We start from the raw sequence: 17501 nt of genomic DNA, 5'->3' as shown, positions 1-17501 counted from the left end.
TTGTTTTCAGTGTGTTTGTGCTTGCGAGGCGGGTGAATGATGTTTACTACAGTCGTGCCAACCCTCATAGCAGGAAGGGGCACGTTAGGTAGGAGCCATCGCAGCACATGACGATGGGGAGGGGGACCACACACAACCGGGGCTGATTGGTCAGTACGTTTCCTCGGCCAGGATTCTTGTACTTTTACTGCAGATGGAATGTGGCCTGGAGAGTCGGGCACCAAGCTGAGAGTCAGGAGAAGGGGGGTTCACGGTCCAGGTCTGTCCTTGGCTCATAGTGTGACCCAGGCCCAGTCACTGAACCTCCCCGGATGAGTTTTTCCTCCTCAGTAAAATAGGGGTAACCCTCCTCGCATGAGTGCCACGGCAGTGGCTGCAGGGCAGCGTGCAAAGCCTGCTGGATGGAAGAAGCTCTAGAGAGGCAAAACTTTGATTTACTATTGACAGTGTCCTGATCCTCTCGTGCTGGGAATGGAACCTGGGCACCAGCTGTGGGTGCACAAGCACCTGGAGTGTGGCGGGGCCGAGAGTATTTTATTAACTGGATTCTAAGCATTCTCGAAGGCTCATTATTTGGAAGGCTTTATCGTAGTGGGAGGCCTGCCAGCAGTTCCACTTTATTGTTCAGTCTCTCTGAGATGGCCGTCACTTTCTGTAGCCAATTGCAATATCCAGCGAGTGTGAAATATACAAAGGACACAGGCCAGCGAGCTGGACTCCCCTGCAGATTTGCATTCTTAGTTCTGTGCCTGATCGAGACCAAATAAAAGATTTGGAGGTGCTGAAAGCAGGCCAGGCCAGGGCAGGGACTGAGTGCCCCCCCCCCCAGCAGTGTGCAGATGCCCAGAGGGGGCAGGCTGAGGCCCCTGTTTTCCAGGTTATTGCCAAGAAGCTGGCTGGCTTCCCCTTCCCAGTAATTAGTGCAATCAGCTCATTTCTCCCAGAGGCCGGGTTCCCTTGTTAGACCCACAATAGAGGTCTCCCTACGGGATGGGGAGCAACCAGATACCAGACACAGTGCTGGTATATAATACTCTAATACTCACAAAACAAACCTTACTCACTCCACATTCATACCCCAAACATACTATACCAGAATCCAAAGGTCAGAATGGTCCTGATGGCCAGTCGAGATTCCTTCCGATCATTAAGATGCGGGGAGCTGGCGAAAACCACATCTATATCCACGCAGGGCTCTGGATCAATAAACAACTCCGATTTGCAGAAATCATAGGCAACCATTTATAGTCCATTCCATCGCTTCATCGGTTCTTTGCCTTTGTTTACTAGGCCTTCTACCCACACAATTCCAGAGACAATCCTGGGCAGGCCGCCACGATCCAAGGCGTGCCATTTCCTCCAATTCTTATACAATTTTATATCAGTCCAGCTGGTGTTGTTTCCTTTTCTGCTGATTCTTCGTATTTTTCTCAGAACATAACAAGATTGTTTTTGCACAAATCGTTCTAATAGTTCTTGACCTTAAGTTCTTGCTTCTGTAGCCAACTTGCAACGCACGTATTCTTGTCAAGCACGCATCATTCATACCAGGCCTCAATGACCTATAACATATTACATGGCTATATGAATCTGTGTGTGTGTGTGTGTGTGTGTATCCCAACAGCCTAGCTCTGCTGCTGGGTTGGGAGTTGTCAAGAGACACTGCCTGCTCACCCTCACATCTTGTCAGCAGGAAGGACTGGAAGCCCCATGTATCTCCAGAGGGGGAATGTGGTGCAGGTGCTTGGAAATGCAGGGACCTTTGTTCGTTTCTCTGATGATTCCCACTTGGGACCCAGAAGGTCGCCCTCTCTGGTGCCAGGGTCTCATCATCACTGTTTTAGGGTGCTCGCTGGTCAAAGCTGGCCTTTCTTTCGGAAGCTTGTCTTCGCTCTACAACGCCACACAGCTGCCGTTTTCTTTTATAGCATTGACCTTTGATGAACACAAAGGCTGGTTTATAATCTGCAGCCTTATTTTTCACTTTCTCCTTGGTTATTTTTTGGGGCAGGGGAAGGCGGTACTAGGAGTTCAGGAGACCACGGTATAAGAGAAATCTTGCTGGCATTTTCTTTCCAGCATGTCTCTGAATTGTTAGCTCCTATTCCTCCACTGGGACTTTACTGTTTAGCTATTGATACTGCACTGGCTGCGAGTTAGATGGTTTGCAGTGACCTAGGAGCACAGGATCCCTGCCAGAAGGAGTTTACAATCTGATCTTGTGTGAAACTGTTCTCCCTTCTTTGCGTGGGAGACCTAGGAACTACCTGGGAGAGGACGTGCCAGAGTGGGCCTTGAAGCAGAGAGGAGTGTTGTGGTACAGATGGCTGGGTCAGGGTGGCGGTGTGCTCCAGGCTGAGAGGAGTGCGGGGCAGAAGGCACAGAGCTGGCTGGAGGATGGGCAGTTCCAGCGGTTAGCTATGGGGCAGGGAGGAAGACAAAAGGAGATGGGAACAGGAGTGAGCAGGGTTGTGCAAGTCCTAGAGGGTCAGGACAGCCTTCTTCCGACTGCCTGGCAGCCTGTTGCGTATGGTGTTGGTGTCGGCTCAGCTTCCAACAGCCCAGTGTCCACCACGTCACGAGCTGTCATGCCCAGTCGCCATCTTTGCTGGCACGTCTCCAAGCAAGGAGACTCCACCCCTTCTCCAGTCTTCTCTTCAGGCTGAAACGAAATCGGGGCTGTGCGAGGAGGGTGGGGACCAAGGCCAAGACCTGTCCTGGCCAACTCGTACGCTCTCCAAGCCCCTGGAAAGCATTGTTGTTGTCCAGTGATTGTCAGAAATGTGACAGTTGGCCCTCGAAGCTTGAATGACTCCCACCAGTAAACGGGTTCAGTCCAGCCTGCGCCAGGCCATACTGGGGCTATCCCCTTTTCCAGGTAACCTGCGTGAGGCTGGTGAAAGAATGTGCAGCTGCTCCATCTCTGTGCCTGTGTGATCGCTGACCCCCTATGCATTGTGGGAAAAGCCATAGTTACTGGGTCAGTCTGGTCTCTTGGGGGGTCGGTCGAGAGCTGCCCCTTTTAGCTGGGGAAGAGGAGCAAGGAAGTGCATGCCTTTCTTTTTATTTTATTTAAATATTCCGTATGGATATAAAAAAATCTCTGGCATCTGCAATGCAAAGCCTGACTTGTCGATGTAAAATCGTACTCTCTATTCTGCCCAGGTTTATATGAGTGAATTATGCAAATTTTTGATGGAAAAATATTCCTCCTCACATCCTTGAGAGTGTAAAACCTTAGTCAATAATTCATAGTCGTGTGTCTCAGACTGGAGGCTTTCTCTTCATTATAACTTGCACCTAGTTATTTGTCTTTCACATTTTATTGTATATGCTGGTGTAATGCTATGCATTATAAAATTTATCTGCTTCATTATTTTATGATCCTGAGCTGTATAATGCAACAAAACGATTCTGTTTCTGACTGCATGGCCTATTGGCTGTATCTGCAGCTGATAAACGGCATTTGGCCACCTCACTGATGCTGTTTGTGGGGTAAACTTTGAGCCTGCTGAGCAGGGAGTTGGGTGTGCCCTGCCCACGTGCCTGGGGATGGCAGAATTGTCTTTAATTCTCCAAGTGCAGCAGTGGAAATTAGCCCCTCTGTGTCTCAGCGCATCCCCAGCACGAGGGAAATCTTGGACTGTTCGAATGTGCTTAAAAACACAATTAAATGGGCCTATGTGGTGGTGGTGGTGGTGGTGGTTTGTTGTGAATAGTATGGAAGTCCTTCGCTGTGTCAGTTAATACAGAAGTGTGTGTTCACTAACAATTCCTAATTCTCTAGCCTTTCACCCCGTGGAGCATGGCTGGAATCTGGCCACACACGTAATACATGTCGTGTTCTCTCTAACGTTTAGTGGGCACATAGTGCAGAGTAAGGACAGCTAGCTGAGTACTGCAGTTAGCCACGTCCTTTCGTGTCTGAGCGCCTTGCAGTGGGGAATGGGTTTTATCCGCGCAGCTCCCCACGGAGGGAGGACAGTATTCTCACTGTTGTACAGCTGGAGAGATGAGATGTCGACATCTGTAGCTCAGCTGGGAGGTGAACCCACATCTCTTGAGTCCCATCCACTGCCCTGCCCACTAGACCGCCCTTCCTGGCAGCCCCCTCTTTAATGCCTGGTCGGTTACTAGAGCCGGAGAGCAACGTTCATTAGGTATCTGATTATTGCTGGCTCCTATGGGGCTGGCAGCTCCAGCCACATCAGCTGCTGCTGTCTAGGGCACAGGGATGGTGACGCCAGCAACAGAGTGCAGACCTATTCCTGGCTCATTTCAGCCTTGGAGCCCCACGGCCGGTGCCCTCTCTGGCCACAGAGCTTCCCAAGCTAACTGAGCAGGGAGTGATCCCCCCTCTCGTGGGCACAGCAGCTCCTGGGGACCCCGCACATGGCTCTGACGTGCTGGGCTGTGTGTGAGTGAAGAGTACCCGGGACGAGTATTGCAGCCTTTGGAAGGCAGCAGGGGGTCATGGTCGGTCGGTGGCTGGGGGATCGCTGACCTTAGCGCTCTGCAGTAAATCTGCTTTGAAGGCAGCCAGTTTAGCCTTGGCCAGATCGATTTGCTGTAGTTGTGAGCGTCAGAACAGTGCATTTGCTAAGTTCCCCTAGGTCTGTTCTGCCTCACACCTTAGCACGTGTCTCTGAAGCCTCTGCTACTCATTTCTTCCCCTCCTCTCAGTCCCAGCCATGATCACTTCCCATCCCAACACGACCATCGCGATCAAGGGCCAGATGAAGGAGTTGAATTGCACAGCCCGAGGGGAGCGGCCAATCATCATTCGCTGGGAGAAAGGCGACACTGTCATCGACCCCGACCGCAACATGAGATATGCCATCACCACCAAGGATAACGGTGACGAGGTCATTTCAACGCTCAAGGTGAGAGAGCTCTGGGTGAGATGCGCCAGCGCTGAGTTCCATGAGTGGAGCACTGGTGCATTTCACACTCCAACGGGGTTTGGTTACATTTCTGATCACAAGGGGTCACCCTCCTCTTTCCATTTGCTGCTCCATGACCTGTCTGTGTCGGGAACAGCCTGAGAGCAGTTTGACTGCACACGTGTGGCATTACTCAGGCTGCTCTATAAAAAGCACCTTCCCCCTCAGCTGGGGAAATTATGGGGAAATTGTTGTAATTTCTTATGAGAAATTTTTCAGTTTTATTGAAAAAAATTAAAACTCGAAAGATGATTATTGGGTGTGTCAAAAAAGGGAAAACTTCCAATGAAATGAATCTTTCCCCTCAATTCATCCAAACAAAGATGGAAACTTTCCAGCCCACTCCAGTGGAGAAGCACCGTGTGTGTGTGTGTGTATGAGAGAGCTCCTCGGTGTCGGAAGCCTGGGTGGCACAGTTATCACACCTGAAGAAGTAGCTCAGGTCCTTCTCTCCTGGCCTGGGGCCGGGCTTTCATTGGGTGTTGTTAGAGATTGGCAAGCTCATTTTGCTGGCACTTGAATCCACTAAAACGTAAGTTCAAAAATGTGCCTCGTGGATGTCACTGGGGTTTGGCCAGCTCTGGAGAGACTGCAGAAAAGTGGAGGGGAGAAAAGGAATCTAGACATTGGCCTCAGTTTGGGGTGGGGAGAGACACCTGACTTTAGAGTGCACGCTCTGTAAGGCATGGATGGGGGGCACTTTGGGTAGCTGCAGCGGCTGTCAGCATAACAGAGGGGAGAATTGGACTTGTGTGTTTTCTGTTTAGTGTATCTCACCAGCTGTACAGTTACAGCGCTGTGCGAATAACAAGCACGTCTCCTGCATTAAGGCATATTGTGCCCTCACTGTGACAACGGCAGCGAAATTCTGAAATGGTCTCATTTTTACCCCTTACATATCCACAGCTTAAACCAGCCGACCGGGGGGACTCCGTCTTCTTCTCCTGCCATGCGATCAATTCTTATGGTGAAGATAGAGGATTGATCCAGCTCACTGTCCAAGGTACTTGTTTTCCACCTGCTAGGTAGAATCATAGAAATGTGAGGCTGGAAGGGACCGGGGGAGGCCATCTAGTCCTTCCTCTGTGCTAAGGTAGTACCAGGTAAGTCTAGACTTTCCCTGACAAGTGTTTGCCGGACCTGTTCTTAAAAATCTCCAGTGCCGGGGATTCCACAACCTGCCTTGGAAGCCTGTTCCAGAGCTTAACTAGCCTTAAAGTTAGATGGGTTTTCCTAATATCTAACTTAAATCTCCCTTGCTGCAGATTAAGCCCATTACTCCTTGTCCTGCCTTCAGTGGACATGGAGAACAATTGATCACTGCTCTCTTTATAACAGCCCTTAATGTATTGGAAGACTGTTCCCAGGTACCCCCCTCAGTTGTCTTTTCTCAAGGCCAAACATCCCCATTTTTTTATCCTTTCCTCATAGCTCATGTTTTCTAAACCTTTCATCATGTTTGTTGCTCTCTCTGGGATTCTCTCCAGTTTGTCCACCTCTTTCTTAAAGTTTGGCGCTCAGAACTGGACACCTGAGAGGAACCTGGGTCACCTGGGGTGGATTCTTCATCCCTGGAAAATTTTAAATCGCGTTTAGATGTTTTTCTAAAAGATCTGCTCTAGTTCAAATAGGTGTTAATACCAGAAGTCCTGTGGCCTGTGCTTTGCAGGAGGTCAGACTAGATGATCACTGTGGTCCCTTGTGGGTTTATAGCCTACAAATCTTTGACCCCGTGGGGATGAAGAGAGCATACCTGTTCAAGCAAGCATTCAATCATGCACTCAAGTCCCATTTAGAGGAACTTAAGCCCGTGTTTAACGCATATGCAAGTGCTTTCCTGAGTTATGGCCTGCAAAAGCATGTTGCAGAGAAGGTGCCAAGTATGAGATCATGTGCAGTTCATGCAGGACAGAGACTGCACAAAGAGGTCTGCTTCTTACTCCACATGCAGCTTGCCCGTGTGTCTTTGAGTCAGACCCGCTCACTTCGTACAAACCAGGCTTAATGCATGTGAAGTCTGCACAACCGATACAGCTACGGGAGAGGGAGCTGGGTGTGGTCTGCCTTCAGCATCGTCAACAAAATTGCCAGCTAAATTCTGACTGCAAGATCTTTTGTGATCTTCTGCCCTGAAATCCATTGGGCCTTAAAATGCAAGTCAGCTCCTGCAAACAAAATGAAGTAACCATCCAACTCCCTTCCTCTGTGGGGGAAGGGAAGAATGTCACCACCCGGGGTGAAATGGTTTTCATATTGCTGGGAATGGTTTATTCACTTGGCCTCAACTTGTTCTCTCCAAGAGCCTCCTGAGCCTCCAGAGCTGGAGATTCGTGAGGCGAAAGCCCGAAGCATGAACTTGCGCTGGACTCAGAGATTTGATGGAAACAGCATCATCACTGGCTTCGATATCGAATACAAGAATAAATCTGGTAGGTGATTGCATCCCCCCTGCTACGTATGTATAATCCAGACTGAAACAAATGTGCTTCTGTGGAGTTGTTATCCATAGGTACAAATCTAAAACAGCAGAAGAAGACAATAGTCTGTGTGTCAGCATAGGAGATCATGTTTACTATGCTTGAGGAAGAACTTCTCATTAGAGCTAGAGGGAATATTTCAACAAAATGGCCTTTGTCAGAAAAGGCTGATTTGACAGCACCAAAGCGTTTTGCAGGAAAGGGTTGGTTACAACCAATTTTTCAACTCAAAAAGTTTCTGAGGAAAAAACATTCTGAAGTTGTTGAAACATTAAATTTTGACGTTTTTGTGAAAAATTCTGGTTTTCTGGTTCAAAATTACTTTTCATTTCAAAATTTCAGCTAATTATATGGAAGGGGTTGGTTTGCAAATATTTTTGATATTTTGATCTTTTTTGGTCAATTCTGAACAGGAAATTTTTTTCAAAATTGTCCCCGTCCCCCCCACAGCTCTACTTGGTACTGTCGGTGAGACCCGATCTGCTGGGAATTACCAGGGTAGTTTTTCTGCTTCCTGCTGTAATAGTGGAACAGAACTGAGTTTTGTGGAGAGGCTTCTGTTCCCAATGCAGCAAGCTGGAGGCCGATCTTACGGTGACTTTGCAGATCAGCACATGCTCGGAAAGGGGAGTTTTAGAGCCCGCGCCTGCAAAGTGCTAAGCACTGAGCCTCCTGCATTGGTTCAAATGACTCCTGAGCTGCTGCAGCTGCTTCCTGTGTGCACGGGGGCTGCCCTGGGAGAGGGGGCTCTGGTCCCGCCAGCTCAGTGATGGGAGAGGGGCAGGGGAAGAAACACTTCATCTTGCTCCAGCCAGGACCCTGGCACCCTGCCACTGAGAGAGCTGGGCTGGCTCCAGCCCCACATTCTCAGCAGTGGCAGGGAGGGTGTTCAGGCCTCACCCCCCCCCCCCCCATTCTTTCTCGGGGAGAGGGGTCTCCTTCTGGGACTCCTGCTGCCACTTTCTCCACCTCCTGAGGACAGGTGGGGCCATTCCAGGGAAGGGAGGGGATGCAGGCCTCGTCTGTGCATTCTTGCATGGTGTTTAAAGGGAATATTCTGCATCCCGGTCCCTTTGATGAAGAAAGGAGAGAGCGGCATTAATGAAATATGTTAATTTGTGTTCGATGGGAGCGTTTGAAAGGGAATGTTAAAAGAGACACTATTTGCAAACAGCCAAACCTGGAGTTATACAAAAGCAAGGAGGGATAAACCTGGCATCTTGAAACGTGGGAACCAGATAAACAAAGGCCATAAGTAAACAATAAAATAGTTATCCCGGGCCTGGCTGTCTGAGCTGATGGGAAAAGGCACTTTTCAGAGACGTCACAGTACCTTGCAGAATATTGGGTCGAATCGACCCAGAAATTCCCCTGAGGGCCCATTGCCTGGGAAGCATGGCTGGAAAATGCCCTTTGCCACCAGAGATCCCATTTTGGCCCCCTTGCTGTGATCCAGCCTGGGTTAATGCCCTGTAGTGAGCAGTGCTGCCAGGAGGAATTTTGTTAATTTCTTCAGCTGAGCTCCCCAGTTCACGTTGGCACCTCTGCCTGGCACGTTTGGGCGGCACGTCTGTGGTGATGCCAAACTTGAAGCTGCGTGCATAGTGGCCATGTTAAACGGTGTTTGTAGAGCAGTGTAACCCTAACCCCCACCGCATTCCTCTCCTGAATGGCTTCTTTTCTGAGGTCTCTGCATGTGAAGAGTTGATCAGGCCTGATTTCTACGTACACCTCTGGGGCAGTGGGCAAAGTCTGGTTCATTGCAAGGCCCCTTTACCCTGCCAGAACACAGAAAATAGACCAGAGTGTAAATGAAAATCTGGCCCCCTCTGGGTTTTATTAGTGGGAATGGGGAAGATTAATTGTATGTGTGACGTGTGCAATGGGACTCTGTCCTGGTACAGCACATGTGGACGGGACTGCTGACCTGTGCACGTGTTTTATGCTTTTTTATTGTGTTCATGATCTTGGGGAAATGTTTTCCTGCCCTGCTTTACCGTTAACCCCTGTGAAACAGACAGACCCTTAAACATCTAAAGCCCCTTTCTGCGCTGAGAATGCTGTTGGTTTGGTTTTTGCACATCACAGTCATGGCTGGACAGTGAAACTAGCCCGGTTCATTCCCTGTGTAGCTCTCCCGCTGCAACTGGGCTGTCAAAGCTTCAGGGAAATGTTTACATCACACTCCGATCTTGAAAGCGCCTGGTGTGGTGGGGGAAATCAGGAAAACATTTCATTTCGTATTATTTATTTTTATTTAGTTAAAAAATGAATCCAACATCTATATGTAGTTCAGTAGGAAGATCTAGATTCCTAATCTTCTGGTAGTATTTCAGGTGCCTTCTTTTGGAAGCCTAAGATTCTGCCTCTTTCCCACACCTCCACTAGAGTCTATTGCTTTTCAACAATGTCTCTACAGGAGATGAGCTGATGATGATTTTCTGAACAATCAGATATGAAATGGAAATATCTCAACTTGTGCTCACCCCATTAAAAATAATGCGTGTCTGTCTGTGTCTGTCTGTGTCTGTTTTGCTTCCAAGTTAATTAAACCCAGGCCAAACACAGAGCCCTATACACCTCACCCATGTACTGCTCCAGCTCCTCATCAGGATAATTTTAGGCATTAAGGGCTTGATCTTGCAGGATACTGGAAGCACTGAAGAGCCTCAGCTCCCCTGGAGGCCAGTGGGGAGGGAAGTGCTCAGTGCCTTGGTGAATTAGGTGCAAAAAGAGGGAACTGTATAAGCCATCGGCTCCACACTTCAGCAACCCGTAGCTGTGAGTCAGCACACTCTTGGCAGCAGATTCATGCATGTCCTGGCATTACCAAGCACTGCTCCTTCTCCATCTTCAGCACTCCCTGCTGTTTACAGAAGGTTCGAGATGCTCTGCCCTGCGTGGGTGGCATAAATGTGTCCGGGCACTGAGGAGTTGGCACGTTTGTGGCTCAGTGGGAAGGGAGTCATGAGACAGGAAGACGTGGTGGTGTGTGAGACAGGCAGATGCAAGTTCTGGGGCATTGTGTTATTGGGATCCTACCAAAATGAACTGGCATTCTAGCCTGTGGGGCTGACAGAGCCTCTGCAGAGCCATTAACTCCAGGACTCTTTGTAGGATCCCTGTCCTCTTTCACTGTGTTATTTTTTTTCCAGATTCCTGGGATTTTAAGCAATCTACCCGCAACATCTCTCCCACCATTAACCAGGCTAATATAGTGGACCTGCACCCAGCCTCCGTGTACAGCATCCGCATGTACTCCTTCAACAAGATCGGGCGCAGCGAGCCGAGCAAGGAGCTCACCATCAGCACTGAGGAAGCAGGTGCTTCTCGCTCATGCATTTTCCTCTGCTGGGTGCATGCCTCCTGCACTCCTTTCTCTGGCTATCCAGGCCTTTCCCCGCACTCTGGGTGCTCATTTGTTCGGGGAGGTGACAGGGAGAGGGAGTTACCGGGAAAGACAAATTACGTTGGATGCAGAATTGAGCCTGTGGTGCTGGATGGGAAAAGTCCGAGGCTCTGTGTGTGGGAGAGGCCGTGCGCAGGCAGGAGTGGATCGCTGCCCTGCCTGGGACAGCGTGTCCCGGCTTTTGCTGCGCCAATTAACAGGCAACTGATGAGTTGTGCCCAGGCCACAGGAACTGCCCTTGGTGCTGAGCACAGTCTTCCAATTGGCAATGAGGAGCCGGGAGCTTTCCGTGGTCCTGACCAAGCGACTCGGGAATAAGGGAACAGATGGGGGATGCTCCTTGTCCTGGCCTGTGTCCATACTACCGCACGCCACAGGACTTGGGGAATGAGCTGCTCAGGCCTCCCCCTTTGTCATTACCTTCAGCACAGAGTTAGGGCACTGCAAATCCCTGGCGTGGTGCAGCCTGCCTGCACACAAGCCAGCAGTGAACGCGTCTCCGTCAGCAAAGCAAATGTTCCAGCCTGGGCAGCTAGCTCAGCGGAGATTCAGCAGGAGTTTGACCCCTGCACAATTCTGTAGATGTGCAGGAATGCACACGTGTATACTGACTGACCTGCGAGCCTCTGGGAACCAAGATTCCTCAGCTGAAGTTTTTAGAGAGATTTCTGAGCAGAGCATGAAATCTGTGCTGTTAAATCACAGCTGTTTTTATGTGCGTGTGTTTCACCTTTGCTCATTTCACTGTGTGTGTGAACCCCTGTAAGGAACCAAGTCCTCTTCTCAAACACTCACAAGGGGATTGATTTCCTCTCTGGCTAGGACCTGCACGTGGGCCCAGCCAAACGTGTATCGGAGGAGCAATACAGCTGGCATGTTGGATAACGTTCTCCAAGTCTGAGATGGGGAGTGCGCTCTCTCTCTGCGTGATGTCCTCTCTCTAGAATGGCTACATTCATCACTTTAACCGCCCTTTGTGCACTCAGCAGTGCTGCATTAGTCAGTGGGAAATGAGAGCTGAACTGGGAAGGATGAAAAAGCTTTTATTTAAAGCACAGTTTATTTCAAGAATAGAGAAGGCGGGAGGGACTCAGGTGATAGTACCCACGTGCATTTATTTTTCTCTAGCCCTCTGTTGTTGGCTTTTCCCTGTGATGGTTGCCCCACTGGAGAGTTGTTTCTTTAAAGCAAGTTTTGCTACAAGGGACTCCTTTCTCTGCAGCTTGTAAACATGACTCTGTTTGATCTGTTTAACCACAGCTCCGGATGGGCCCCCAATGGATGTCACCTTGCAGCCAATGACATCGCAGAGCATCCAGGTCACCTGGAAGGTACATTGTTTGGCGGGGGAGACAGGGGGTTGCTATGTATGGAGTTCTGTTGGCATGGTGATACCCCTAATGTCAGTGATATAAGGCGGCAGGCCCATTGCCTGTACAGCACCCTGGATGGCACATTAGAGCTACTGGTGCCTTGGGCAAGTCACTTCATTTCTCTGTGCCTCACTTTCCCCATCTGAAATGGAAATATAATGCTCACATATTTCACAAGGAGGCTTAGTCAGTTAGTGGCCATAAAGCGCTTTGAGATTGTTAGATGAAAATGCACTAGAGATGTGCTAAATGTGATAGTTGTTTCATTATGGCAGTGATGTAAGGAAGCTGGTTTTAGGGGCAAGAATATCTAGGATCACAATCCTAAACAGCAGCCCTGCTCCTGTGGCTCAGAATGTCTTGGATCATCACCTATCACCAGGATGCCCAGGCCCAAGTAAAATTCACTAGAAGAATGAAAACTTCAGGGCTAGATGAGTACCCCAGTTGCGTCACATGAGGCCCTTCCTAATCATGTTTTATAAGATGCTTATTATCTTACAGGATATCCATGCAGGGTGGAAAGGATAAATATGTAAAAATCAAGACACTTGGCTACAAAATGCTTGCGCAAAGATCAATAAAATTTAGAATCAGATTTATTTTTCAGAAGCCGCATTGGAAAAATAAAATTGATTATAAAGTTAGGACTTCAGAATGAACCAGCAAGTCAATAAATTTAGGGCTCCATCTTCTATTCCTCCCCTCCCCTTTAGCATTGAAAAACAGATTAATGAAAAATAAGATTCACTTGAAAAATAAGTCACTTGGTTTTAAGAGTATTTCAGCGGGATGGATTGCTGTGGCTTTATAACATAAATTTGCAATCAGCCCTATTGATTTCTTAATGCTTCAGAGAAATATTGTTAAAATTGATTTAAACCTGGCTTCGTGCATTTTTAAGGCTGTCAGCCTCTTTCCCCCCCCTCCTAATCAGATCATCCGACTTGAGTCCTAGCCCTGACCAGGTGTTGTAAATCGTTACTTCCTCATCAGCCAATCAGCATCCAGTTATCAGCCCCTCTGCCAGGCTCTGAATGGCTCTGGTTTTGTTACTATTTGATTATCAGCATCTGAGCGCTGCCTAGTAGAAGCCAAAATGCAAGAGTACTTTAAAAAATCAACCAACAAAGATCCGGTCAGACTGAAAACCAAAGGATAGGGCCCAGGAGCAAAACCTCGTCGCCTGTAAGATGAGCCACTCACTATTCCAAAGAAGCAGCGCCCCCTGGCACGAAGGATGCAGAATGAGATTACACACAAACAGCAAAGAAACACAAACTAGGAAGGGGCCCAAACAGCCAGGATGGGCCAGTTCAGATGAATGCACCCAAGTGTGCCCTAAAGAGAGTCAGAGAGGGAGTAGGAGGCCCTTCCCCGCAGCTGAGAGAGTCTGGTCTTCATCCCAGTCCAGCATGGACCTAGGGAACAATGGAAGACCTGCCCTGGCTGGGCAGGAGAAGTGGGGAGAGCTGAGTTGCAAAGGGCTTTGTAGACCACTAATAAAACTCCTGGCACTTAACCAGCAATTTCTATTTCCAAAGCACCATATGCATTCAGAGACAGTCTTACAGGCTCTCTCCCCTTGTGAGCTGGGGTCAGTTGGATCAGCCCCAGGGGTGAATAAAGCACATGAAGTATTTGCCCTAGCTCTGAGCAGAGCTGCAATTAGAACACATGGGCTCAGTGCACATGGGCACGCTGCTTCAGGTCACTAAGACCTCCCGTTTTGCTGTGTGTTGTCCCTGGCAGTGCTGAGGGAGCATTGATGGGCTGATGAGGTAGGGATGGATGCTGCCCATCCTGTGACCCTGCTCCATCTGTATCCCCGCTTCTGCAGGCCCCAAAGAAAGAACTCCAGAATGGGGTGATCCGTGGCTACCAGATTGGCTACCGGGAAAACAGCCCCGGCAGCAACGGGCAATACAGCATTGTGGAGATGAAGGCCACGGGGGACAGTGAGGTGTACACTTTGGACAACCTGAAGAAGTTTGCACAGTATGGGGTCGTGGTGCAGGCGTTCAACCGCGCAGGGACGGGGCCCTCCTCCAGTGAGATCAATGCCACCACGCTCGAGGATGGTAAGCATACCGAGGTGCCCGGGCATACAGACAAGGGCACAGAGACATCTGGAAGGGCCTCCACCCATTCTGAGGGTGTTGGTTCTCCAGGTCTCTGGTGTAGCCTGATTAGTCTGGGGCAGCAGCAGCGGAAACTCGAGGTGGGGGTAGGCCTTGTCAACACAGGGGATTTGCACCCTCTGGCTAGCAGCATGCAAACCCCTAGTGTAGACGATTTGCACCCTGCTTTCAAGCATAGCAAACAGCAATGGTACAACTACCAACTCTGGCCTGTCTACCCCAGTCCAGGGAGCTGGCCACCCATGGCTGAAGCTCAGTAGAGGCAAGGCCCTAGAGCGTATATAGCAGGTGGGCAGCAGTGTCTCTGCCTCTCGTTCTGGCTCCATCTGTCAGCCCTTCCCTCTATGAAATAACATCTTGGTGATTTCCTGTGTGTTGCGTAGAAAGCAATTTACAGCTGCCTGACCCCTCTGCCCACTTTTCATCCATGGCCAGCACAGAAAACGCTTTGGGGCTCTGCCCCCTTCTGGTAAGGGGCAGAGCATCTGTGATTTTTTCCCTGCATGATGGACAGGGAGGCTGGCTTTCATTATATCACATGGTTTTGATTTTGTTCTTGGGAAAAAATATTTTTTTATATATAAAAAAAGACCTGAGTCAGTGTGCGGGGACCCAAATTACACTGGATTTGTAGTCTAATTAAAGGGATGTCAGGGTGGATTTACACATCCCTGATCATTCTTAAGTGAATGGAGAGCCCACTAATCCTGCAGGAGCTATTACCTGATTCAGTATTACCAGGCCATTATTGGCAGAGCCCCTGCCACTCTGGTGTATTTCAAACTACCTGCATAGGGGGAAAATGGCTTGAGTTTCCTGCCCCAGTAATTCAAACCCAGGATGGGGAAAGCCTCTGCACCTTCCCTCAGTGTCTCATTTCTGAGGTGCATGACACTTCATGGAAAGGATCTGCTTACTTTGCTGATCTTCCTCCTATATCAGCCAAGTCTCCAGCAGCAGAGAGATCTGAGAGTAGCAGGGAAGTAGCAAATTCCCCACCCCATGAACCATCTCTGATAGAGCCTAGGAGCCGATGCAGGTGCATCTCCACTGAAATATCTGTCTGTGCCCTCTAAAGAGCATTGGTACCTGGCAAAGAACATTAGTCACTTAAACTGGGTCAAACCCTTTCCCCACCCCACTTGCCCTGCAGGGGGAGGGTGTGGTCTAGTGGTCTCAGAACTCCTGGCTTCTGTGTGAACTCTCCTGGGCCCCTTTGCAAATTGCAGCTGAAGTGACTTACCCATCTCCCTTGTGTTTCACTGGGTCAGATAGGGCCAAATTTTGGGTGCCTCAAATCTGGGTCAGATTTTTCCAAAGTGGGCTCTGATTCTGGGTTCCTAGCTTGACATACAAAAGGCCTGGTTGTCGGGGTACTGCACACCCACAGCTCCAATTGACTTCCGCTGGCATAGCGAGTGTTCACAACCTCTCAAAATTAGGCCCCGTATGTCTAACGCTAGGAACCCCCATGGGAAAATCTGACCCATGGCCTCTGTGATGTAGCTTCCCCATGTGTGGAATGGGCTGACGCTGCTCGCCTTGTTGTAGCTGTGCTAATATCTGCAGAATGCGCCAACGCCCTTGGAGGGGAGGGGCTGTGGCAGTGCCAGGTGGTGGTACGTGAATCTGTCGTCCTGTTCAAAGGGCTGCCGCAGACCAGACTCCAGCTGAATTAGAGTAATTTTCTATTAAGCAAACTTCGGAGCCTGGAAAACACTAACAGCCATGCGCATACAGCTGAATGCGGCGAATACAGCCACGTGAATTCAGGGGACTCGCTCTTAATAAAGGAACCGATTCATTTTCTTATGATTAATACTTACTTCCAGCTCATGCCAATGAGTTGAGAGACAAAGACAGTATGTCAGAGTATCAGAGGTGACTGGGGACCCCTCTTCCGCAGCACCATGCCCGCAGCTCTGTGCTCCGAGTTTGTCCTTCAGGCTGGCATTTATTTCATCTTGTGTTTAAAATTTCATGGTTGCATCTCCTCTTTCATGCTCCTGGCACGATTCCTGTTTTGCTAGCAGCCCCTATCTTCCCTCGGCCAGGGCTGAGGCAGGGAGCACTTAAACAACAATCACAAGGAAGCAAAAGGCGGGGAGGAGGGAATTAAACAGAAGAAGGTTCTATTTAAAAAGGAAAGAGCTTAGCATGGAGGGTCTTGCTGGCAGGTGGTGCATGAAACCGTGTGCAGGCTCCCAGCCCAGGCAGGGAGTTCAGTGGGCAAGGGGGGGACAATCATATGCCCTGCAGTCCTGCCCTGCATGTCTAGTGGCACCTGTCCTCTGAAGAGCTCAGAGCACTTCGGGGGTGCTAATTAAGCTTCATGCAGCCTTGCTCGATAGGGTAGGTATTATGCCCATTTGGCTGACAGGTGAGCTCTGGCACAGAGGTTAAGTGACTTGTTCAGGATCGCACATGGTTTGCTATTGGCAGAGTTGGGAATAGAGCCCTGGTCGATGCACCCTTGTTCTCACCGCAAGACACACACTCCCTCTGCCCAAACAATAGGAGAGCTTCATAAATTCCATCTGGGAGCAAGGGGGCGTGGGCGCCGCAGTGGGGAGGTGGGGTTTTGTGCCTGGCTCCGTTAGTGACTTGCTGTGTGACCTGCAGCAAGTCATGTAACCTCTCTGCACCAGAGTGGTCATGTCAGTAAAGTGGGACTAGCAGTCCTTGCCCTCCAGTGTCAAGGGCTACGAGGTCCCTGGCTGAAAGGTGCTATGTAAGTGCTAAGCCTTATTGGGTATTTGGGGCTGCCCCAGCCTGTGCTGCCCTGCCAGGCACGGGCTCAGCTTCCAGCCTTTTTCAGTGGCTGAACGTGCCCTGGAAGCTGCAGGTAGCAGCTGGAGGAGGCCCAGCCTGTGAGCTCTGACAGCTGCTCTACCTGCTCCTTGCAGGGTTGTTTTACAAAGTGCCTTAGAGGTTTCCATTGGGGAGAGATCGTGGTTGGCCTCGGAGTCATTTTAAAAACAAAAAAAAAGTTTCACACTGCATTTGCTCAGCAGTTTTTCATACTTAATTAAGGCTCTCATTAGCCTGTCAAAGCATGATCATTTCCTGGCTCTATTAGCACTCCTCCTGGGGTATTCAAGGGCCCCTGTTTTAGCAATAGTGTCTTTTCCATAATTATATTGCCTTCATTTTGTTCA

At 49.5% G+C, this 17501-nt stretch overlaps 1 protein-coding gene across 1 annotated transcript in view; it reads left to right on the top strand.

Annotated features, from left to right (window-relative positions):
• Positions 1-17501, top strand: part of DSCAML1 (DS cell adhesion molecule like 1) — a 329429-nt gene that overhangs the window by 209897 nt on the left and 102031 nt on the right. Inside the window, exons 12-17 of the mRNA XM_065416989.1 lie at positions 4684-4883; positions 5850-5946; positions 7244-7372; positions 10576-10743; positions 12090-12160; positions 14043-14283. Coding sequence (XP_065273061.1) covers positions 4684-4883; positions 5850-5946; positions 7244-7372; positions 10576-10743; positions 12090-12160; positions 14043-14283 — 906 coding nt within the window. The remainder of the gene's footprint in view (positions 1-4683; positions 4884-5849; positions 5947-7243; positions 7373-10575; positions 10744-12089; positions 12161-14042; positions 14284-17501) is intronic.

This window comes from Emys orbicularis, chromosome 15 (genome assembly GCF_028017835.1).
Source record: "Emys orbicularis isolate rEmyOrb1 chromosome 15, rEmyOrb1.hap1, whole genome shotgun sequence".
Taxonomy (NCBI): Eukaryota; Metazoa; Chordata; order Testudines; family Emydidae; genus Emys; species Emys orbicularis.
This window is presented reverse-complemented; position numbering and strand designations above follow the sequence as displayed.